Below are 14,268 nucleotides of genomic sequence, written 5' to 3' on the forward strand. Positions count from 1 at the left end.
ATTCAAAATGATTCAAATGAGGGACTGAACTGATAAACCCAGCACGAAAGTGTTTACAGAGGTTAGGACAGAGCCACTTCCCACTAGACTTCAACAGAACCAGAAGTTTTTTTTCCACAACCACATCTATTGCCATCTGGTGGCCTTCAGATAGAATACAGGTTTAAGGGACTTCTGCATTGGCTTCCCCAATCTTCAGTTGACGTTATTCCAGGTAGTAAAGTTGTAAAAGTTGTTTAACTATATACAATGCAATACTCGTATACAATACATACATAAAACAATTCAAGTTCACAAACCAAAAAAAACAAACAATGTAGAGCCATTCAAGCATCACTAGCAAAACAAACCAATACATTTTTTTGTACTTAAAAACACAGCTGCAGCTTGTTTATAGATCCGAGTTGAGGAGGCACACCAAATGAAAATTCTGACTTGGATCTGTCATGATGAGCCTGCTCTATCCATGTATGTTTTTACTGCATCTGCAGTGTGTTTGGGATCCCTTCTGTGTTCCATCAATTTTGACATGGTCCCCTACACCACAGGCTGAAATAGAGACCCAAACCACGACAGAGCCTCCACTGTGTTTTACAGATAGCTGTAAACACTCACTGTTGTATCTCTGTCATTATGTTTTCTACATACTGACTGAACCAAATACTGGACTGAAAGACAGCACAGAGGCACTAATCATGGCAGCATAGGAACAAGCACTGAGCACAAGATCCATAGAGGCTGGGGTCTATCACACCAGGCAAGACCCCAGGTGCAGGCTGTGTAAAGATGCCCCAGAGACAATCCAGCACATAACAGCAGGGTGCAAGATGCTAGCAGGCAAGGCATACATGGAACGCCATAACCAAGTGGCCGGCATAGTATACAGAAACATCTGTGCCGAGTATAACCTGGAAATCCCGAGGTCAAAATGGGAGATGCCCCCAAGGGTGATGGAGAATGACCGAGCTACGATCCTGTGGGACTTCCAGATACAGACGGACAAAATGGTGGTGGCTAACCAACCGGACATAGTGGTAGTAGACAAACAGAAGAAGACAGCCGTAGTGATCGATGTAGCGGTTCCGAATGACAGCAATATCAGGAAGAAGGAACACGAGAAGCTGGAGAAATACCAAGGGCTCAGAGAAGAGCTCGAGAGGATGTGGAGGGTGAAGGTAACAGTGGTCCCCGTGGTAATCGGAGCACTAGGTGCAGTGACTCCCAAGCTAGGCGAGTGGCTCCAGCAGATCCCGGGAACAACATCAGAGATCTCTGTCCAGAAGAGCGCAGTCCTAGGAACAGCTAAGATACTGCGCAGGACCCTCAAGCTCCCAGGCCTCTGGTAGAGGACCCGAGCTTGAAGGATTAACCGCCCACAGGGGCGAGTGGGGAATTTTTTTTTAGTATATAAAACATATTCTTGTGACATAGAAACATTTGTGCATAAACTACCTAAAGCTATATCGTACAATCAAGACATTCTTAATATTATCATATTATGATATTAGTATATTAGGATATACACGAAGCCAATTTGATAAAAAAAAAAAAAAGTAGCTCAACGGAAACGACTTTCATCTCGCGACGCTCATTGATGACGCCATTCACACGAGACGGCCATCGAGATCCAAACAAACATCTTTAGCTGAATGTGGCTAGCCAAATGTTACCATGAACAGCTTTGAGGAATAGCTTAGTAGTATTTGGAGGTGACAATGATTTCGGTCAGCTATATTCTGATGTGCGGACAGTTCCTGCTGCTATTAACGGCCATATTGTTACAATGTTTGGAAGGAATCCACTCGCAAAATTCGACGACAACGGAGACTCCTGCTTCTTCTCCCGGTCCGGTTTCTACTTTGCTCCCCTCCAGCGAACCGCCCGACAGTGCAAACTATACGGAGCTCGAGTACAAACCTCCGTCACCTGTTGTCCTCTGCAGCTATCTGTAAGTAACTCAGAGATGCTGTTAACTGGAAGTAGCTATTAGCATGTTAGCATTGGGCAATGCTAACTCTAAACTGACACAGGACTACGTTTATAAATCTGCCAATTCATGCCTACTTACGCACCAGTAACACTGAACTGGAAGCACCGCATTTCCCCACCCAAACTTATTTTTGGTTAAAAAAACATTTGTTCATAGATTACAATATAATATCTTCAAAACTCGGGCTGTCTTTACACACTTCAGTTTGGCTTGACTACACACCGTAGTTTCTTTGAACTATACCTCTGTGTCTTTTGCTTTCTTTCTAAATTCAATGTGTGGTGAAGACCGGAGGAATTCATCTACTGTCAAGACCCTGTGGATCACGCGGGCAACTACACTGCCTATCAGGAGATGGAACATGTTGGTTGCATCGGGGTAGGTATTGTTGGTGTTTAGGACATTATACTGTTAGTTAGTGTTGAGTAATCGAGAACATGTCTGACTTTGCGCCTTTTATCTCTACCTAGTGGGGTGGCCAGACCCAAAAAGAGGTGAACCACACACGGGTTTTCTGCACTGCACTCGATGATATAGAATGTGCCGGACCCAGAGAGTTCCTCAGAGAGAATGTACCCTGCATCAAGTAAGAGATGCCACACTGGATAAACAGCTGTTACCTCATATAAAACCATCTTAAGTTCTCTGGGTTCATTTTAGAGTGGATCTGCATCATATTTAAATGTTCAAACATTGCCTCTGTTTCCATATGCATCCAAAATATGTAGAACAAACAGATTGTTGTTCAGTGAATGTAAACATGAATCAGCTGCTTTGCTCAGTATTTCCATTACACCAGAACACAGGAATCACTTGGGCTTTGATTTACAGTATGTATGTTGAAAAGAATGTATGTTCAGGTTTTTAGTTATCCAGGTCATGGTAGTCTTGAGAACTTGAAAAACGAAGGCCGCTGCACTTCAGGTTTATGAAGAGTTTTCACCTCTCATCCAACAGGCTTCTTCAGATCTAAAACAACAAGCTGAGCGGGCCAGCTACTTAACACCTAGTATGGTTGCACCCCTTTGGAGGTGGTCTCTGAAGGGTTGTTGACTACTATTGACCTACTGTTGAGCATGTGAGTTGTCAAATGAGCCAAAGTATTTAAAAGGTTGTTAGTCATTTTTGTCTCCAGGTCCAATGAGTCAAACCTCTGTGAGACATTGCCACACCCCACCATCATGTGAGCTATTAAGGTCACCTGAAGCAAGTTGTGAGTGGGGTCAAAATGCCAGGAAAAGGATCTTAAGACTGCACTGTAGGTGGCTCATAGCTTCTATATGAGGCTATGAGGCTCCTTTACTTCTCTCAAACCATCTGTCTTCTCTGTCCAAAATGCGAACATTGGCATTCTGGAAAGAGTGACCTTTATCCTTTAGATGCAAATGTACAGCTGAGCCTTGTCCTGTTGAGATGATTCTATGAATTTGTAGCTTGTGTTTGGGTGTTTTGTCTGACGGTGTTGTTAGGTCAGAAGTAGGGGTGGGCGGTATAAACGGTATACGGTAGAAACGATATAAATTTGGCCAGCGGTAGAGATTTTGACTATACCGCTCTACCGCGATAGCGCATGTTGATGGTGTCACCAAGCGGCGCCTGTTTTGGTCGAAAGCATTGCAGCGGCTGCAAACAATATCATCTGCAAATTATGCCGGGCGACAGTAATAGCAAAGAGACGAAGCACTTTTGGAATATGGGGAAAGCCAAAAACTTTGCTTCCTCCACTTCCGTACCATTGATTCATTAATGCTAAATTCTCTCGCAGCTGCTCTATTCCCATGTTGTTGCAGTATGTTAATGACTAACCTCGTATTGTGAATGGATTATCTCAGTTGTCCTCCTGACTGAAGTTTGGTCCGTTTATAGCATCCTGCCATGCAATTGCATTTGTCCCTAACCACCAAAAACCCTACGTTAACTTTTATTGAGTGGAAAAATGTTAGCGTTCATCCTTCAGCTTCACTGTGCTAATGTTATGCTAACATAGCTGTTTTGCTAGCAATCACGTAGGACATCATTATACACCAGCTAGTCCAACTTCAGTAATCCTACAAACATCACTGCTGTTTAGTTTTCTCTCTACATTTATGTTGGAAGTGATAGCAGAGCTGTACGTTTTAATTTTTTCAGAAATCTCTCAGTCAGAACATGGCATATCATGTTTAGGTGGAAACTAGCGAGCTAACTTCCTGCTAACTTCTAACTCCGTTGAATTTAATAAATTGTGTTTTCATGGATGCCTGGATGTTAAACTTAATTGTTACACCTGGTAAAGCAGCAACGCTGATCATTTTATTAAAAATGAAAGAATTTAGACAGTTTTTAACTCTCAGTGATACCGCAGTGTTTGTTTGACTTTGGGACCTGAAGGAGACGGAGTTTTGGACCCAGATTACTCCGCGAGGCTCCTGACTACGGCAGCCGTAATGCTTCAACAATCCATCAAGCGGTGCGCCTTCATAGCTTACCAAAGCCGTACTAGAACATTTTTTGACAGATTTCTGAGCGCCGTGTGCTGCATAAAATCGGTTCGAGGTCAGTAAGTACAACCAGAATTCATACATAAGGCACACTGTCGATTTTTGAGAAAATTAAAGGATTTTAAGTGTGCCTTATAGTGTGTAAAATACGTTGTACAGAAGAAAAGAATATATCGCGATATATATCGTTACCGCACATGCTTCAAATTATACCGTGATATGGATTTTAGGCCATATCACCCAGCCCTAGTCAGAAGTACATTGCACTGGAACCCTGTTGGGCAGCAGCACGCGAGGGAGTCATTTTTAACCCAGGGCGATCCAGTATATGAATGTCATTCTTGTTGATCTGCATGTTTGGCCTAGATTTGTACGCTGGATGCCTTTCCTGACTTGCCCCTCCTGACAAGTCAGTGTCTTTGATGTAAACTATGGGTTTTAGTGGAAATCTAGTAGCGACCAAAGCAATCACGAGGAGGTTTTCGTTGCATCACCTTGTTTGTGACCAGTTTCAGCACGTGATTGCCAGGGTGTTGTGAAGTAGTCTGTAGTCCATACATGGGTAGCATGTATTTAAATATATAAATGGCTGCTCCTGAGTTTCCCCTATCTGTAGATTTTTTTTTCTAGTTTTACTCTACTGTAGAGTTCTCACATATGGTCATAGTTTTTGATATTTACACCTATTAGTAATATTGACACACTACTTTATACTAAATGTGATGTGTCATCTTCATTACAGGGCTTAAATATGTTTTGTAACTACATTTGTTTCGGTCGAAAAATGTCTCCTTAGATAGTAAAAGTTCCAGACGCCTGATTTAAATACACAAAGGTGTTATAAAGAGGGCTGCTTTGCAGCCCATTAAGACAGAATCTGTGTCAAAAGCATAGATGTTCCTGCTGACTAATTTCCTTGGCACCTGTGAACACTCTTCACATAACCAAGAAAACACTGTGTGCTCAATTTTCACTGTTTACCTAACAGATGAGGTTAAAATGATCTTTGGAGTGATTCACTTGTGAGCCATTTGAAACTGAAACCATTAATTTCATTTTTCAATAACCCGGTTTTATTTGAAATACCACTGAAATGTGTGCTACCTCTTACTGTGAAAGCGTTCTACATTGGTTTGCTGAGTGTAGCTGATGCTGGCAGCTCTACAGCAGCAGTCTTCTTTCCTTACTGGCTAGCATCCACACTCCTGTACAGAACATGGTTAGCCTATCCTCTGTGGGTAGTTGTGCCAGTTTACGCTGACACAAACTACATACTAGTCAGTGTATGCAGAACTAAACTGGCCAGCAACGCTGTTGTCCTTTCTAACCAGTTTGTTTGTAACTTTCTATAACACTGAGCAAGAAGGACTGTGCTATCTTTGGAGCTGCAGTCCCAGCTAGTAGCAAATGGTTGGGTAACATCTTAGAACCAAAGGTGAACTAGTGTTATAGGTATGTTGCAGACTAGCAAGTACAGAAAAGCTAATTAGTCAAATTGTTGCGGTGCGGTACAGTACACACGTACAGTAAAAACAGCGAGTGACACAGAATTTCTTTGAGAATAGCTGCTTCTCTCAAAAGAACAAGAAAGATGTGAATTGAAGTGTGCCTGAGGGGAGGCTTGTTGTTAGCTTTTTCTTGCAGATACATTGTTGCCAGCTGAGCAATTCTAAACTGAGTAACTCTTAAGATCCAGCTGCGTTTTGTATGACAGAGTCACCAGTACTGCCCTGCAATACAAAGGTCTGATTTCCATACTGCTCCTGTCTGTTGTTCAGTCAGTGTTGTTGGCTGACAATATAATAAGGAACAAGAAGCACCCCAAGAGCGCAAACCTCCACCAAGGCCAGTCACTCTCTGGGCAGTATGTACTTTTAATTTTGCATTGCAGCAAAAATAACACATTTTGGAATCAACTTGAAAGAAAGGCAGAGGTGAAATGTAAAAGTGAGGTCAGAGGTCAAATGTGACATGGTATTTTAAGACTTTGTACTTGCTATATGTTGACAGTACACACCACACTTGTCGGAATCCTAGTGTCTAAGTTATAGGCTTCTTGTCAGTTTTCAGCCAGTAAATCATTGAGTCAACCTTGAAGACCTTGGTTGATGTAAGCCAAATTTTAATTGACCGTTAACATGACCCCACTCTGCACCCCTAAAAAGCTTTATCAGAAGTCATTCAAAACTCTCCAAGCAGGTAATAATAACTGGCATTCTGTGTCTTGGATAGTGACATTTACTGATAATTTAAAAAAAAAAGTCAGGCCTCCCCTCCCCTCCCCATAACCGCTCTGGCTATCTTCACAATCAAGTCTGTACTTGTGTTACAAAGGTTTGTGAGTTTTCTGCACTCTGAGCAGGCGGGGGGGGGGAGGTGTGTGTGTGTGTGTGGGGGGGGGGGGGGGGGGGGGGGGGGGGGGTGGACCACGCAGTGAAGGAAACTTAGGCACAGGTTAAAGTCCAAAGAAATGATTTTTTATTTAACCCAAAAAACATAATTGGTTAACTCATGCAAAAAGAATCAAAATCTTGGGCCCATAAAAGAGGTCAAAATAACAGAACTCTACTTAAAGTTGACAACACTACTGATATCTCAAACAAACTGACCTAACTTAACGAGACAAAGGGGAAACTTAAATAGTGGCTGATCAGCCCACAAAAAACACGAGAAGGGGTAAAACACACAAAACCTGACATAATGAACTCCAATGAATGAACTCCCCCCCCCATGGTCCCGAGTTATGGCATGAACCAATTTGCAGTCTTCCTTTAAAGCTCGCTCCGCCCCTTTTCCACCTCTTGGCTCCTTAATTAAGGGACTGGAACAGCTGCAATTAAGATAACTCAGAAAACAAAAGATTAATCATACATAACAGTGTAAACTAAAATGTGCGCACTTATTTTAGAATGCAGTGTTATGGATATGTGAATTAATTCTAAACCAAAACCAGTTATTTATTGTCCGGTAAATTAATTCCTATATTTAAAGACAGTCAAATGTGAATGCAATGTTGTGTATAAGCCTCTACACTAACATGGTGGATATTACCACTGTGTGGCTATAAGGGCAGCCATCACAGGGGGGGACAAAAAAACCTGAACAAACATCAAAATCGTGTTTGTTCCTGTGCGCTTTTCCTACAATAAGTGCTCGAAAACTTTTGATGAGTTGTGATAAGGACATTTATTACTTGCTTTACTGAACTTTTTACTCTTATTCATTACTTTTATTTTATTGCCTTAACGGACAACAGCCCTGTGGTAAAGTGCAAACTGCATCCAGGACAGAAATGACATCATTATGCTGCTAACACAACTTTGGTTCTTGACCCCTTACCAGCTGATCTCCCACAGACAGTGATGAGCAGTCAGGCTTATATTATATATATTTATTGTAGCCTCCACTTCTACACGTATGTCTTTGTACAGTGGCGATCACAGTGAGGCTTCTCAGGTGGTTCTAGTCCCAATGCATTGGAGGTCATGTTTCAGAGTATCATGAAAGTAATGTAACGAGTAGTGTAATAAATTGTTTTCTTTAGTGAGTAATTAATAAGTAATGTACTGCATTACTTTTCAGAAAAGTAACATATTTTTGCAGTACTTTTTTTTTTTTCTATGTTTGTCTTGTGTTGCTGTTGTCTCACTGTTGGTAAATTGTTTTACTTGCTCTTAATTTGTGAAGAACTTTGATTGACATTGTTGTTTTTAAATGTGCTATATAAATAAATTTTGATTTGATTTGATTTGAACTCTGCTGGGGCTCCAAGGGATCCAAAAATGTCAACTTACTGTATACCACAGATTGGCTAGTCAGTGGCATCACTCGAGTCATGAGAGTGTCTCCCTCACAAAAATCAAAACCGCCCTTTTTGAAACCCGGCAACGAGGGAATTGGCTGCACAAAAAACAACACCGGGGTCCCAGAATCTGACAAAAACTCATACACGACATAATGGGATATTCGGCCGTGTTGCTATAACGACCCTGCGCACATTAGGTGGTACTCTATTGAAATGGAAAACAAGTTCAGCCAATCTGAGAAGGTACTAATGGAAAGGGGCTATGAGAGAAGCCAGAGCCAGGAATGATGGTTGTGCTAGACTGATGTTTTTGTATGACTAAGAGGCTCCATTTGAAAATGTAAGACTTGAAGGTGTTTGCAGCACCTGAAAGGTTGTAGCGTTGCAAAAAATCAATTCACTTCATTTCTGCTATCTGGATGATAAGGTCTGGCTGGCCTTTAGTTTCTGACAGACAGAAGGAAATTGACACACAATGGCATGACCTCAGTACCTAGCTAGGATTAACATTATCAGAAGATTACGATTTCTTAGCAGCTGTGCGGTGGTGTTGAAGCCAGGACTGGAGCCTCAAATTGTTATTTAAATTAGACTTCAAGCCACTGATCAGGCATGATCTCTTCCTGTCAGACGCTAAGGAATGTTTGCACCAAGGGAGTGGCACTCCAATTTCGTTGTACCCTGTACAATGACAATAAAGGCTATTCTATTCTATTCTATTCTATTCTATTAACATGCTATTCACACACCTTCATATGTCCAAATCAGAGATGAAACATCTAATTAATCAGCTGACTGACAGGAAGTGAATTGGCACCTAATTTGAAGTCAGATTTTTTTCAGAAACTGCCACAGCTATTTTGTTCAGCCTCCCAGAAGAGAATGTTTTTCTTTTTCACATTATGAACTCTTTGGGTTATTTATGATCATGATTAAACTTGCGGCATCTAAAAATAAATGACAGATTCACAGTTGATAAATAACAGTTAGTTACAGCTCTAACCAAAATCGTATTTTGAAGGTGTAATGTAATATTTATTATCTACAGCTCTAAGTTATCTCTCAGTGAACAACCTGACCCTTAGCCCCAATATCTTGATAGTGTGGCATGAAAAGTATATATTTATATGGTTCTTTGCCACTTTAGAGATCTTCTAGCTGTAAAGCTTTGAAATCCGACATTTGTTTTAGATAACATTCTGACTAATTTAAAATTATTGTTCTAGAAATTGAATTACTCAGTCTTACACTACAGGCTACATTCACAAAGACATTCCTACAGAACATCACACACCACCACGGATACATCGGGGCAATTTGGAGTTCAGTATCCTGTCCAAGAATGTATTGACATTCAGACTGGAATTCAAGCCGTGAATCAAACCCCTGACCTTTCGACTAGAGGATGACTCACTCTGTGCCTGGAATAACAGTTGTTTACACAGAATTAAACAGTGTCTTGAGACCTTTGTTGTGTTTCTCGGGCTATTAATGAACTTTTTAAAAATGTATGTATGCATATATGTATTTATTTATTGGTGTGTGTTTGTCGTCATCCTGCTGCCGCTGAAACCAAGCAGTAACCTATGGACCTGAAAAATGAAGCCAGTACACAAGGACCAAAAAGGGCATTTTCTTCTAATGGCCACTTGAGGCTGACTCCAAAATTGAGTCGATAGCCATAGACTTCAGAGCCTGACCGATACTACACATATGTATCGATACATATGTGTAGTTATTTATTTCCTCATGTGTACTCTGCCTGACTTTGCACAGACCAGCTGGTTGTTGTGGTAGTGTTGTCTGACAAATAACATGGTCTGCTCTGTGGTAGACGTTTGTGCTGTGGTTTTGGTCAGTGAAATTGGTGCACTAGTCTATTAGCAGCTGGACGTCTCTGTATGTTATGTAGTTTGTGGATCCTGCACATATTCATTACCTTATTAGTCAGAACTCCACAATCTCACCCAGATATGGTCACTTCTTGATGTATACATTATTTTCAAAATGAATATGATCCACCTTGCCTCTTCAGTAATTTTCTCCACAGGAAGGATTTTATAAAGTCAAAATCAAGTTGCTCTCATGGATCTTTTATAGAGGAACGCATTTGTGCTTTAAAGACGGAGGAAGGGTACTTTTCCACAGTGACAAAGCATAGGCTCACCACTAGATGGCAATGTTTAGCCATAGGATCACAACTTCTTTTTGCCCTCATAACTTCACACCACACACAGCATTCATGAGCACATCAGGCTAATCTCTATAGTAACTGCATAGATATCAGACATTTGCAGTGAACGGGCACAATCAAAGCAGCACCTGTACAAAGACTGTGCTGCCGCCCAGGCTTCGGATAAACCAGGCTCAAATGCTCAGTTTCCCCCGTGCCTCCGTCCACCAATTATACAATACAGAGCAGGTGTTTCTTTTATTCTGTCCGCTCCTTGTAGATCACAACTGCAGGTGGTCTACACCTTTTCTTTTTAATCTTGTGGCTTGTTTCATCATTATGATTAAAAAATATATATATCTGTTTATGTGTTTGTTTATTACCTTCTTGAGCCATATGGGGCATCCACAAAGGATGAGATTGTCGTAACCAGACTCTGTGAAATGTCAGTAACTTGCTGCAACCTGAAATAAAGTGAACGGATGCCGATTTAAACTCTTTCCAACTTTGGAACCTGGCTGAGGTCCAGGTGTGTAAATGAAATACATTTTGCAACTCATCTAAATTCTTGCCATGTGTTTTACAGATACACTGGACACTACTTCATCACCACACTGCTGTATTCCTTCTTCTTGGGCTGTTTCGGGGTTGATCGTTTCTGCCTGGGCCACACAGGGACTGCGGTTGGGAAGCTGCTCACTCTGGGAGGCCTGGGAATCTGGTGGTTTGTGGACCTGATTCTGCTTATCACCGGTGGACTGATGCCCAGCGATTACAGTAACTGGTGCACATACTACTGAGAGCGACAGCAAACTGCAACTAAGGACTCCGGCCACTTTGCTGTCTGATATTTATCAGCCTAATAAGGAGGACTCCCAGGACGTGGCCTCTGCCTGAGTTGGCTTATTAGAAGTGGAATCGGGGACCTCCTGAGGGCTCCTATGGGGTTCCCAGGAGCTCCAGTGAAAAAGAAGGAATAATTTGCTATCATTAAAATAAATTCACTTCTTGGAGAATGCATAAAACTCAAGGCTTTTACCACAGCTACAGTGATGGTGGTTTTTCCAGTTTCCTGATTTCTCAAAAAAGGTCACTTTCATGCTTGTAGTTCAGTTCATTTTGTCCAATATGAGTGGAACAATATGATTCATTGTTGCCGTTTAGTTCTGGTCTGCTGGAATGGGCTTCTGTTTTTTTTATTTTGTTGAATGTCATCCTGCATCCTGAATGTCAGTACCCACAATGGAAAGAAAGATGAGTATATTTCCAGTGTAGCTGATTTGTTACACCCACTTTCTAATCAAGCATACAGATTCACATGGATTAGGACACAAGCACAACATGTTATATCAAAGGGTTTAGACTTGCAACTTTCTTTAGCATTGATGCTCAGTAGATAGGCTTGATAGAAATCAGTTTGCTTTCACAGCACAGGCTGCCACCAGAGTTCATTTGGAAGCAAACGGAGGCCCCATGATCCAAAGGTTGCCTCAACACCACATCTGTCCGGGCCTGGGTAACAGTTTCTGCTGCCCATTTGGCTCAAAAGTGTTGTTAAAGCTGGTGCAGACTGAGATTTCATGAGGAAAGGACAATTCTGGTGGAGGTGTGAAAGCAAAACTACCAAATGGAGGATTTTATGGGAGTTTGTGTTTTAGGCGTGTTAGAAGAATTCTTGTTATACTCTCATTTAATGTACTCAAACATGCTCACAGTTTTGTGGAAATCCAGAACTTACAGCAACAGTGTGTTGCTGTAAGTTCTGCAAACTCTAATTCTGCAACAGTGTGTTGCAGAATTAGAGTTCATTAGCATGAACTCTAATTCTGAGGACAATTCAGTGTGTTTGTGATTCACGAGTATTTCATTTTTGATGTCTTTCATTGGATGTTTGGGCTGCTTTCCTTGTTTATGCGGGCGTCTACAGTTTAAGTTTCTGGACTTGTTTATGTCATCCAGTAAAGACAATGAACCAGGCTCCTTTCTTTGTTGCTGTCAGGAGGACAAAGTAGAACTATCAGTTAGGGTATTTTTTGGTTCAAGCATAGCCTGTATAAAAAAATTGACACGGTCAATCATGCCACCCGTTTTGAAGCCTCGAGATGAGGCTTTTTGGCCATCTTCATCTTGGTGTTTTAAAGCCGTGTGTGTGGTGTGGATCGGACAAATCACACACTTATTGGCTGCCAGCTTGTTGTTAATCAATGAGCATATCTCAGATAATCCTGCTTTCTCAAACTTAGGACTAAATATGACCCAAAATGAGTGACTGATAACATAAACTCATCAGGAAAGTGTTTACCTAGGTGAGGGCCGAGGGTCATTTTCCCATACACTGCTACAGGACCAGGAGTACATATGGAACCGCAGCCTTTGCCCCCTCATGTTTGCTCATCCATCTTTTATATGGCCTACAGCAGGGGTGTCAAACTCAATTGCACAGGGGGCCAAAACTCAAGGCACACTTTAGGTCGCGGGCCAAACAAGATAAACATTTATTGAACACACTAAAACAATGTTTTTTAAACATAAATATGAATAAAAACAGACAGGAATATTATTCCAGATTAAATAAACTTAAAAAAAAATAAACTTTAACTTTAAATATTTTGCTCTTTATAAAACTATATCCTGTCAAAATTATGCAAGTTAGAAATATGAACATGCTGCCAAAAACCCCAGAAAAAAATAAATGAAAGCATACACAAGGTTCGAACTGCATCAGGAATGGAACTAATAAACAGTGTGGGCCATTCAGTGTCGTACTTTCCCTTGAGTGTATCATTACACTGCAGCTCCATCTGAATCTGCACAGGTGCAGTTCAGCAAAGTCCGCTGACTTGGTTCAACATTACTTGGCAACAGGGAAAGTGAGGCAGGTTGGACTGGTGCATTTGTGACAGCTTCACTTGAAATGCCTTCACCGCATCATACAGGCCATGTCCATGAACTGACAGATTTCCTTGCTGAGCTCAAAAACTCTATTGAGAATTTTTATCCCAACTCAGCCAACGGACCTCTGTATGATAAGGAATGTTTTTCAGCTTACGTTTTATCTCGTAGTGCCATCTTGAATTAAAATCCTTAATTACAGCCACATTAGCTCCACTAATAAGACACACGGGTTTACCGGCAATGTCTGTAAACATATATTCAGTCACCCACTGGCGCTGAAAGGCTCTGCTTTCAGAATCAACTTTTCTCTCCACCATTGTGAGCGGCTAGCTTCGCAATAACAGAAGTTTGACTTGATTGATGCGGGAATGTTCCCAGTTAGCCTAGTGTTCAGCAAGGAGGCTGCAGCGCTGCATTATGGGATCTGTAGTTTGTTTATTATTAGCGCCTCACATCGCCGGGCCATGCATAACAATAATAATACATCTATATAAAATGATCTCGCGGGCCAGATATAAATGTACGCCGGGCCGGATGTGGCCCGCGGGCCTTGACTTTGACACATGTGGCCTACAGATATAAGCCTACATCAGTCCTTCAGCAGTGTTGGGTGTATCGTGTTGTAAAGTGCAAAGTCACATATTAGAGTTGGGTACTTTCAGCTGCCCCTTATCCATTCCCAAAGCAGTACATTTTACACCCGATTTATCCGAGCTGAGGACCAGCACTAGGAGTAGCTTGTGACCCCCTGGCTGTGTTTGTAGCTCCTCTTCCATGTAAAGTGAAGGTGTTAACCAGTACACCACAGAGCCATTAGAGAACTACTGTTCACATTTTGAAGAAGCACCTGCAATAACCCGTCACTCTGAGGGAAATGAGGTGTGTTTCTGGTTATGTGGTAGAGCACAAGCTGCCACTATCAGCT

General features: G+C 41.5%; 1 protein-coding gene across 1 annotated transcript; it reads left to right on the forward strand.

The window, feature by feature from the left end:
- Positions 1–1,601: 1,601 nt before the first annotated feature.
- On the forward strand, positions 1,602–13,278 carry tm2d2 (TM2 domain containing 2). Its single transcript, XM_063489939.1, has 4 exons — positions 1,602–1,948; positions 2,278–2,368; positions 2,461–2,576; positions 11,035–13,278. Exons 1-4 carry the CDS (start codon positions 1,716–1,718, stop codon positions 11,246–11,248), a joined length of 654 nt encoding a protein of 217 aa, XP_063346009.1. The 5' UTR covers positions 1,602–1,715; the 3' UTR covers positions 11,249–13,278.
- The last annotated feature ends 990 nt before the right edge of the window (positions 13,279–14,268 follow it).

The sequence above is a fragment of the Pelmatolapia mariae genome, linkage group LG12 (genome assembly GCF_036321145.2).
Source record: "Pelmatolapia mariae isolate MD_Pm_ZW linkage group LG12, Pm_UMD_F_2, whole genome shotgun sequence".
NCBI lineage: Eukaryota > Metazoa > Chordata > Actinopteri > Cichliformes > Cichlidae > Pelmatolapia > Pelmatolapia mariae.

Excerpts from the sequence above, each read along its gene's own strand:
- tm2d2 (XM_063489939.1), top strand. The coding sequence starts at position 1,716 with ATGATTTCGGTCAGCTATATTCTGATGTGCGGACAGTTCCTGCTGCTA. Across the intron at positions 1,949-2,277 it reads GTTGTCCTCTGCAGCTATCT|ACCGGAGGAATTCATCTACT; the intron begins GTAAGTAACTCA and ends TGTGTGGTGAAG. Across the intron at positions 2,369-2,460 it reads AACATGTTGGTTGCATCGGG|TGGGGTGGCCAGACCCAAAA; the intron begins GTAGGTATTGTT and ends ATCTCTACCTAG.